At 53.6% G+C, this 9,943-nt stretch overlaps 1 protein-coding gene across 2 annotated transcripts in view; it reads left to right on the forward strand.

The window, feature by feature from the left end:
• MPP2 (MAGUK p55 scaffold protein 2) overlaps positions 1–4,853 on the forward strand; it is a 29,269-nt gene extending 24,416 nt beyond the window's left edge. For both annotated transcript variants that reach the window (XM_008271563.4, XM_070060633.1), the window contains exons 9-13: positions 39–107; positions 308–469; positions 1,051–1,253; positions 1,535–1,663; positions 2,644–4,853. In XM_008271563.4, the coding sequence (XP_008269785.2) occupies positions 39–107; positions 308–469; positions 1,051–1,253; positions 1,535–1,663; positions 2,644–2,820 (740 nt within the window). In that variant the 3' untranslated portion in view covers positions 2,821–4,853. The remainder of the gene's footprint in view (positions 1–38; positions 108–307; positions 470–1,050; positions 1,254–1,534; positions 1,664–2,643) is intronic.
• The last annotated feature ends 5,090 nt before the right edge of the window (positions 4,854–9,943 follow it).

A 9,943-nucleotide genomic window follows, 5' to 3' on the forward strand; every position in this document is an offset into this window, starting at 1 on the left:
GCCCTGCCTGCCTCACTCACCCATCTCCCTGCGGCCAGGGACCCTGTGCGGCAGCCTTGCAGGAAAGAAAAAGAAGCGGATGATGTATTTGACCACTAAGAACGCAGGTGGGTCTTAGAGCCCACCCGCTCTGTTCCCCTCCCACCACTGCGACCTTGAGTGTGTCTCCCCATCCCCCGCCCCATGCTGCCAGCCTTGGCCCCCGGGACCTGGCCAGCCCCTCCCTGCTCCCCTGGTCCCGAGCCCTCTTAGGCTTGCCTCTGGGAGCACCCTGCAGCCTGGTGAGCGGGGCGTCCCCCATGTGCAGAGTTCGACCGCCACGAGCTGCTCATTTACGAGGAGGTGGCCCGCATGCCCCCTTTCCGCCGGAAGACGCTGGTGTTGATCGGGGCTCAGGGCGTGGGCCGGCGCAGCCTGAAGAACAAGCTCATCATGTGGGATCCGGATCGCTATGGTACCACCGTGCCCTGTGAGTGGGAGCTGGACCCTGCCGTGGGGACGGGGCCAGCACTGAATGGGGTACCTTGCTGGGTCCCAGGGCAGGTGGCGTCTTTGGGTGTGCGCCCTCTGTGGGTGGGTGGTGGAACTGCAGGCCTAGTAGGGGTTTTGCCCACTGTTGGCTCCTTGTGCTGGCCTGGCCTGGCCTGGCCTTTTCTTTTCCCTTGTGTCATTTGCTATATGCAGTAAAAAAAAAAAAAAAGTGTGTGTCCAGCTGAGGACTGAGGTGAAACCAGGCAGTGTGCTCGCTTCGTGTGGCCTCTTGGAAGAGAGAACCAGCAGGGGTGGTGAAGTCGCTGGCCAAGGGGGAAGCAGGAACCAGGAGCTGTGTGGCTTTGGGCTGCATATGGCCCTTCCTGGACCTCAGTCTTATCCGTACGGGACTACGGGGTCGGGCCAGATGCTCCCTGAAGGCCCTCCCTCTGTGGACGACTGGTGTCTGTGTGTGCCGTGGTCAGGTGTGAGTAGGTGCGGCAGTGCAGGCACGCTGAGGGTGTGGAACACTCATGGATCCTGTGCCCCGCCCATTCGGCCCTCCCTCCCTCCCTCCAGACACGTCCCGGAGGCCCAAGGACTCGGAGCGGGAAGGCCAGGGTTACAGCTTTGTGTCCCGGGGGGAGATGGAGGCTGACATCCGGGCCGGGCGCTACCTGGAGCACGGCGAGTACGAGGGCAACCTGTACGGCACGCGGATCGACTCCATCCGGGGTGTGGTCGCGGCCGGCAAGGTGTGCGTGCTGGACGTCAACCCCCAGGTACGGCCCCGCACGCTCCTCCCCAGCACCCAGGCCCCCTTCCCATGCTTTGCCCCCCCCCCCCCCCCCCGCAGCAGGTGCACCTCTGGACCCCTAACTGCTGCCAGGGACCCAGCCCCTCTAAAGTCTCTTTACCAGCCTCCCTGTCGCCCTCCTCTGGCCTCCTGCAGTAGTGCCCCCGCCCGGCTATCCATCATGTTTGCCCAGGACCGTGTCCGCTCGCTGTCTCTCGCAGGTGCCTGCCCGTCGTCCCAGATTCCTTTCTCCCTTCTCTCCTGCAGGCTGTGAAGGTGCTGAGAACAGCTGAGTTTGTCCCTTACGTGGTGTTCATTGAGGCCCCCGACTATGAGACCCTGCGGGCCATGAACCGGGCTGCGCTGGAGAGTGGAGTGTCCACCAAGCAGCTCACGGTGAGGGGCTCGGGGACACTGTCTGCCGGCTGCGGGGGTGGGGGCCTGGCTCAGCGGATGGAGCCACTGGTGAGGGAGGACTCGTGACCCCCTGCTTCGGGCAAGTGGAGCCTGGGGTCAGAGAGGACAGGTAGTGCCCCAGGGCTCAGCCAGCGGGGACACAGCTAGCTCTGGGCGCAGAGCCCACTGCCTCACCCACTCTGCAGGGACGGAGTACTGGCCAAAGTAAGTTCCAGAGGGTGCGGGGATGGGGGGAGATCTGTGGGGCAGAGGGGCTGGGGGGCGACAGCAGCCTACAGCTGGCAGCAGGCTGGACGGAGGAGGAATCAGCATGCAGGAGCCAGAGTGCCCCAGCAGCCCACTGCCCTGCTAGGGGCTCCAGGGCACCCCACTGGGGCTGGCTGTATGTAGCCTTCCCGCAGGGAGTAGGATTTGCAGAGCGCTTGGCTCAGGGGTCCCTCTGCTGGCCACACAGGGTACTGTCACTTCTGAGAGAGGCTCCCTGGTGGCTGGGGAGGGAGCTCTGGGTGCCCCCTCCCTGACAGCACAGGGCCGGCTTCCTGGAGCCCGGGGAATGCTCCTGGGAGCTCGTGCCTGGCTTATTTAATATCCATTCCCTTTCCTACCCAGCGTTGCCTGCTTCCACTGAGGCTGGGGTGAGGGGTTGCCTTGGGCACTGTGGGCTGGCTGCTCTGGTACAGGCCTCCCATGTTGCATAGGTAAGGGGCCTGCCTAGACTTTAAGAAGTCTGGCAGACCCGGGGAGCTGCTGGCTGACTCTTTGTACCTTAGTTTTCTGTAGAAAGTGAGATGGAATTAATCCTACCTTGCAGAGCCCTAGTGAGGGGCGTGGCACTTTCTAAAGCCAGGCCTGGTGGCCTGCAGGGAGGGACTCCTGCCTGGACTCTGGGGAGGAGGATGGAGCAGGCTATGGGAGTGCGTTGTGGACGCTGACCTGCTGTTGACCCCCGTGCCTGGCAGGAGGCAGACCTCAGGCGGACAGTGGAGGAGAGCAGCCGCATCCAGAGGGGCTACGGCCACTACTTTGACCTCAGCCTGGTCAACAGCAACCTGGAGAGGACCTTCCGGGAGCTGCAGGCTGCCATGGAGAAGCTGCGGACGGAGCCCCAGTGGGTGCCCGTCAGCTGGGTGTACTGAGCCTGTCCCGGGACCCGAACCCGTCCCCTGCTCCCCTGTGACTCCAGCCACCATCCTCAGCCCCCGTCCCCGGCTCCCTGGCTTGCCCTGGGTAGCAGCCACCAGCAAGCCCTGAGGTCTGGCTCCAGCAGAGAGGCGAGCACTGCCAGGGAGGTGGGTGTTCGTGGGGCACCTCTGTGCCCAGGTGCTGCCCACTCCCGATGTCCATTGGCTACCAGATGTCCCTGTCCAAGGGCCCAGCCATGCCCAGGGTGTGTCAGAGTCTCCTCCGCCTGCTCAGTGCAGAGATGGGAAATCTGCTTTGGGACCACGTGGTCAGCAGGTGCACTGTCCCAGCCACCTCTCCCCAGGCACCTTTCCTCCTCCGGACTGGCCACAGCCCCCAGCTCCAGGGCCCCTGCATGTCTCACCCCTGCCTCCCGGTGGGTGGGGCTGGCCTTGGTCCTTGTTGGCCTGGGCTGGGGGAACGGGCGGGACTGCTCTCAGCTCGGGGAGGGGCAGGGACCAGGAGTGGATGTGGCCTTGTCCCTCCTTCCTCCACAGCGTCTCACTGCCTAAGTCTCCCCTCAAACTTCTCCAGCGAGTCCCTGCTGGGTCAGCCCCACCCCTGGGGGGGGGGAGGCGAGGCTGGCGGGGCTGGGTGGGCTCAGCCAAGGGAGGGGTGGCTGGAGCCTGACCCTGTGACGGGGAGCCCTGGGCGCTCCGGGGTGGGCCGGGTCTGGTCGCCCTGCCCGTAACCTTTGTCCAGGCTCATCTTCCTGGTAAGGTCCAGGTGGCCCACTTGGGTCAGGGCTGCCCCAGTGGGAGGCCCTGGCCTGCCTGGCCATGGCCCCACACGCTGCATTGCTCTGTGGATCTGGCGCTGACGTGTGTGTGCATGTGTGTGTACGTGTGTGTGTGTGTGTGTGTGTGGCTTGGTTGGGGGAGGCTTGTTTTCTTTTAGAGGCCCCTTTTTGGGGGTTCCCTGTCAGCCCCCGTTTCTTATGAGACCCTGCCCCAGATTCCTGAGCCTTGGTCCTCCTTGGGGTCTTCCTTTTCTGATTGCCCCCTCCCCGCCCTAAACGTCACCCCTCAGTCCCTGGGAGGGCAGTGTTGTGAAGTAGACCCCCTGTTAAGAGAAGTGCTGTCCTGGATGACCCCAGGCACCTGCTCCCCCTCCTCGTCTGTGCTCCTGCCCCAGGTGAGCCTGCCCTCGCCAGGGACCCCAGGGGACCCCTGCCCCGTGTCTGGTCAGTTGTCACCATGGTGTCAGCCAGAGCTGGCCCCTGAGCCACTGTGTGCCCGTGTCCTGGGGAGGGGAGGGAGAATGAACAGAATTATTTATTACAAATGTTAGAAATATATTTATTATATTAGAACCTCATTTTACATTTGCATAAGATATGCAAATGAGAGGTAAGGGTCCACCTGCTCCCATCTCATTTGCATAGCTCTGCATACACTATGCAGTCATCTTTATACTCTTCTTTGCCCCCAAGTCAGCCTCTCTTTTGTGCCTGATTCAGCTCTCCCTGTCTCACCCTCATCCTCACCCTCAGCTTAAAAGGGCCTGGAGTGGGAAGAAGAGGGGTCATTTTCCTGCTGACTTGAGGCTGTGGGGTAATTGCTGGTCCCACCTCTCCTGCTGCAGCCACCCCTCCCTATTGGTTGGTGTGATTCTGGCAGCTTTGCTACTGGTGGTGCCCAAGGGGTGGGGCTGGGTCCCTCCTCTTGGGGCTGAGCCCATGCCAGGCCCGTCCTGGGTACCCATCAGGTGGGGGTGGAGTCCCCATCACCTGGAAGGCGCTGGGGCTGTGTGGACTGGAACAGGTGTGTGCCCACCGTGTTTGCTCCATGGCTGTCCTCCTCTCTCAGAGGGGACCTGAATTAGGGGGACTGCAGGAGAAGGAGGACCCTGCCCACTGCCCACGCCCACGCCCACGCCCAGGCCAAGCCCCAGCCCCGTTGCCTCCCCTGCCCCTCTGGAGCCATCACTTTCTCGAGTTTTCTCTGTGTTTTTCTCTTTTCCTTTGATTAAATGAAAAAGCAAAGGCTTCTGGGCTCTGGGTTGCTTTTGTTTTAGATCTATGTATTTGAAAGATTTTCCATCCTCTGCTTCACTCTCAAATGACTGCAACATCCAAGGCTGGGCCAGGCGGAAGCCAGGAGCCAGGAACTCCATCCAGGTCTCCCACGTGGGTGGCAGGGGCCCAAGCACTTGGACCAGTGGCTGCTGCTTTTCCAGGCACATTAGCAGGGGGCTGGGTCGGAAACTGAGCAGCCAGGACTCAAATTGGCACTGTGGCACAATGCCATCCCCCTGACGTTGGGGTGGGGTGGATGGCTTTGGGAGAGGTTGAGAGCCTGGAAGCACAGCACAGATGGTTCTAGAATGCAGGTTGGAGCCACATGTCTTGTGTTCTGTGATGCCTGCCTCTCCCCATCCCACACTCTCCCCCCCCCCCCACCACCCAGGGACGAACTTGGGACCAACGTGGCAGGTGATCTGGAGGCAGCCGTGGGGTGCCCACCAGCCCCAGCTCACAGCTCTGGTGGGAACAGAGCATGGATATTAAATCTGCTGTTCTGAAGAGCCTCTGACCAGTCCCAGCACAAAGGGTGTTGTCCCGGGCAGCTTTTCTCCACTTGGGTCACAGCCTCCCACCGCCCTCTCTCAGATCTGGACAACCTTTATCCCATCCCCCGGGGCACCCCGGAAGCTCCGCATCTCTCAAGGAACCCAGGCAGCCCCTGCACCTGTGTGTCTGTCCTTTCCCTGGAGTTGTCAGCCCTGGCTGCACAGCACAGTCACCTGGGGAGTTGGGAACAATTGCCTGGAGCCCGTTCCAGGAGTCACTGCAGACAAGGCGGGGCGTATAGTAACCGTGGCAACTGGGCACCTTTATTCCTTCCTTGCCGGGTCACACCATAGGCAGGCTGGGTGGCGCTTCCAGCAGTCTCTGTGTCTTGAACATGGTCATCTTCCACGTGTGGACTCTACAAATGTCACTGAGGAGGAAGGGCTTGGCCTTTCTGCCCACATCCCTTGGCCAGAACCACGTCAGGCGACCCCAGGTGACTGCACGGAGGGCTGGGAAATGTCTCCCTTCACAGCGGAAGCCGGCGCCCTCCAGACTCGTCCAGGCTGAGAGTGGGACCTGGGAAGCAGTTTGTTTAACACCTCCCTGAGTGGCTCTCGCATAGCCCAGGCTGCTGGCCACTGCTTGTCCACGTTGGCTGCACCCTTGTGTGGAGGAAATCAGTTTTCAGCCTCCGACTGGCATCAAGGTATTTTGGTAAACAAAGATGGTCGAATTCTGCTACCTGTTTGTTTTTGCTTTTTCAATCCTTTCCCCCAGCTGGCACGATGTTGTGTGGTTAGTACAACAGCAGGGACAAGTGAAGAGCTGTGTCCATTGTCACCTGGACAGCCATTAGGGGGGCTGGAAATGGACCAGTGGGTGGCATTCCACGCCCCGCCCCACTGCTGTGTCCTTGTGACAGCAAATTATTTCTTAGCTGTCTGCTGTGCACAGACTTAGTTACTTTTAGTTTGATCTGCAAGAAATCAAGAAATACGCTGCAAGCCTTGTAGTATAAAGAAACAAGTAGTTTATTCAAGTAGCAAGTTTTAAGAAGTAGGGCAGAGAGAGAGAGAGAGAGAGAGAAAGAAGGGGGGGGGGAGTCCCTAAGAGTAGGGACTCAACCCGGGAAGTTACCACTAGGCGATCTTCACACAGCACCGGAAAAGGATCCCTACTGAGAACGAAGCATCATCAGTAGACATCATGGGCATGTTCAACGTCCAGCATGACTGCGTGTTCCCCCGGGATGGAACAGCAGCAGCAGAGGCTTGCTCTGGCTCCCTCGTAAAGCCCCCAAGGACAAAGGGGGCTCATTGCCAAGATTTTAGGCAAGCAGTGCATCCTGTCTCGGATCTTGGCCAGAGAGCCGAGACATGAAGCATGCCCACCTGTTTATCAGAAACATTCCTTTATTCTCCTCCCTGGGAACTGGCCAGGCTCCCAAGGAGCAGGAGAAGGTCATCTGGCAGACAAGTTACTTGTTTACCCGAACCGAACCTAGATACAAGCCTCTCCATCTGAAAAATGTGTCCTTACATTCGGTCCTAGGGTTGTATCGAGGTGTAGGCATAATTAACATGGGCTCGTTACATCATAAGAATATAATACAAATTTTTCATACAAGTATGCATCAATACATTTCAAGGATAAATTGAGATGTAGCTAATGGAGAATCAGCCTCTTGGGCACCCATGTCAGGGACATGAAAACATCACCGTTCCAATACAGCAACTCAAGCTGCTGCAGACAGCCTGAGAACGGGCTAGACAACCCCGTGGCAGGGAGACCTGAGGCACTGCTACCTGCTAAACAGACATGTTGAGGGGCAACCTCTTAGAGCGCACTGAAGTTACTTAAAGGGAAGATGGTAAAGGAGCATAGATTAACAGAATGTTGCAATACATGACTTCATTGCTCTAAGTAGACTATAGCAAGACGGTCCTTGATTAGTATCTTTACATTGATCTAAAGAGTAATATTTTTATTATTTATATATATTACCCTTCTAAGTGTGGTTGTATAAACACAGTATCTTAAATAGAGTTTGCCATATTTTGGGGTGTTTTTTTTATTATTTGTCATTGAGCTTTTTCCCTTTGAGTTAGGATATATATAAGTTGTAAGATGTACACAGTCCAATTAACAAATGTGTTAACATTTTGTATTTCTCTAAAATTAGTGATTTGGGTTTTATTAAATATTTGCGACATTTTCTTTGATAAGACAACAAATTTTTCTGTGGATGGAACACTGTGGGTAACCATTTAGTCATAATAGTAGTAGCCTCTTATTATCTGTAATTGTTACATTTTTGTAGGTTTGTGGAATTTTAACTATTTGCAGAGTATTTTGATTTACAATTTTTTGTAAAGCAAACCAAGCATAATTTCCAAGCATTCCTATCAGTAATAGGGGTAGAGTTAGTACATAATACAAAACCAGAATGAGTAATATTGAATTCAGTGATAGAAGGATCACATTGTTTTACTGCAGTCCAGACATTTTGTCACCACAATTTCTCTTTTTACATAGTAATATAACTTTACAACAGGTAACATTTACTTCAGATGAAGTATTCAAATGCAGGGTGGGGGTGTCCAGTGTACACTCATTTACATTTTTTACTCCCAGTGTAAGTAGCTACATTTTATCCAGTTACTGTCAAATTTATCATGTAACATGGCTGATTAGTAGGACAGGAGAAGGTATCTTCAGGCGAGATCTTGTGTGATTGCTCCATCCCATCTGCGGGTAACGGTAGTCCTGGTGCCACAGAACTGCAGGGGAGTTCCAGGAGTCCAAGCACAAGCGGTCCAAGAAGAGAATAGAAACAGAAAGGATCTGATTTCAAAGGAATAAATGATTAGTAGGGATAACTTTAGGTTTTTCTTGACCAAGAAATATTGCCATCACAGTGTTATTTACTCCCTGTGTAATCACTTTACCCAGTCTGGGAATGTCCTTGTGGTGTTTCTTTACCCAAACCTTGGATCCAGCTATTATCTCAGCAAACCCGAACCCACCAGCACGGGTAACTGTTGATGGAGGTTTTTCTAATAAGACCCATTTCTTGGTGCTGGCACACAGAATTAGCAATATTAGCAATTTTGGTCTGGGCGGGAAAGTGTAAGTTTTCCCTTCCAAGATTATAAAGTGTAATTTGAATTTTCCCCCTGTAATCTGTGTCAGTTATACTGGCCATTATCTGAATTTCCTTTAGTGTCAAACTGGAATGGGGTGCAGTTTGACCATAATATCCTAGGGGAATCTGTATGTCTATTTTTGTTTCTACCTTTACAATAGCTCCTGGATCTATCCATACTTCCTTAAGGTTGTATAAATCATATTTGGCTGAGTTAATGGTGGCAGCATAGGGCATTTGTGCATCCTTGTGAGTTTTTTACACTTTACATCCTGGAAGGTATAAAATTTCCCAATTTGTAAATTAGGTGTCATCATTCTCCTTAAAGGAGTACTCTCCATCCCCGATATTCTGTTATTTAACTGTTGTGGGGCTGTAAGTAAGTTGTCCTTCCGATTCTTATATGAATTGTCCCCTAGCTTTCTTACCTTTTCTTTTAATAATTTATTTATTTTTTCAATAAGGCCAGCTGCCTGGGGGTAATATGGTACATACTCTCCTTTACAATGGGTTTTATTGTTACTTTGGATTTGCAAAGGCACCCTATAATATAAGGCCACAATATCTAAAGTCCTAATGGTATTTTTCTAGGTGGCCTTCCAGGATGCACAGGCAACCAGTACACCAGAGAATGTATCCACACATGTACATATGTGTTGACATCCGTGTGAAAACGGAAGAGGGCCAATGTAATCCATCTGCCAAATTTGTGCAGGGGCCTGTCCTCTGTGTAATGCTCCAGTAACTATTCAGGGCAGGCGCCTCTCTTTATCTAACTGACAGGTTTTGCATTGATCTTGGATTTTTTTTTAATGCTGATAAGGGTACATGTATGTCTTGGTCCTGTGCCCACCTGTGCATAGCGGCAGGTCCTGAATGTCCTGTTTTTAAGTGAATCCATTTTGCTAATCCCTCGTCAGAGGGACTGTCACAGAATACCTCTGCCACAGTAGCCAATCGATCCACGTCCACGTTGTACTTACGTTCCATAGAATTCACCGTACTGTGAGCATCTACATGGAAGACAGTAACATCAGTACATTGAATCAATTTCCATTTTTTTTCCCATAGTTTATCCCCCCATAGGTGTCCGCCATGAATCTGCCAATTATCCTTTTTTTATTTAGTGATCCAGGTAGTTAGACTATTGCTATGGCCCATGAATCAGTAAAAAGGTGACACTCCCTTCCTTCCTCATGTTTTAAAGCCTGGTATATTGCTTGTAATTCAGCAAACTGACTGCTAAGGTTTTTTTTTTTCCTTGGGACTCTAATACCATGGTGGTGTTTGCGTTATATACCACAGCTTTCTAATATCTTTGGTGCCGTATATATTTTGCTGACCCATCTGTGAACCACACATGCTTTTAATAAAAACTCAGCTATTTTTAAACAATTAGAATTTAACAGAGACATCA

Source organism: Oryctolagus cuniculus, chromosome 17, assembly GCF_964237555.1.
Source record: "Oryctolagus cuniculus chromosome 17, mOryCun1.1, whole genome shotgun sequence".
Classification (NCBI taxonomy): Eukaryota; Metazoa; Chordata; class Mammalia; order Lagomorpha; family Leporidae; genus Oryctolagus; species Oryctolagus cuniculus.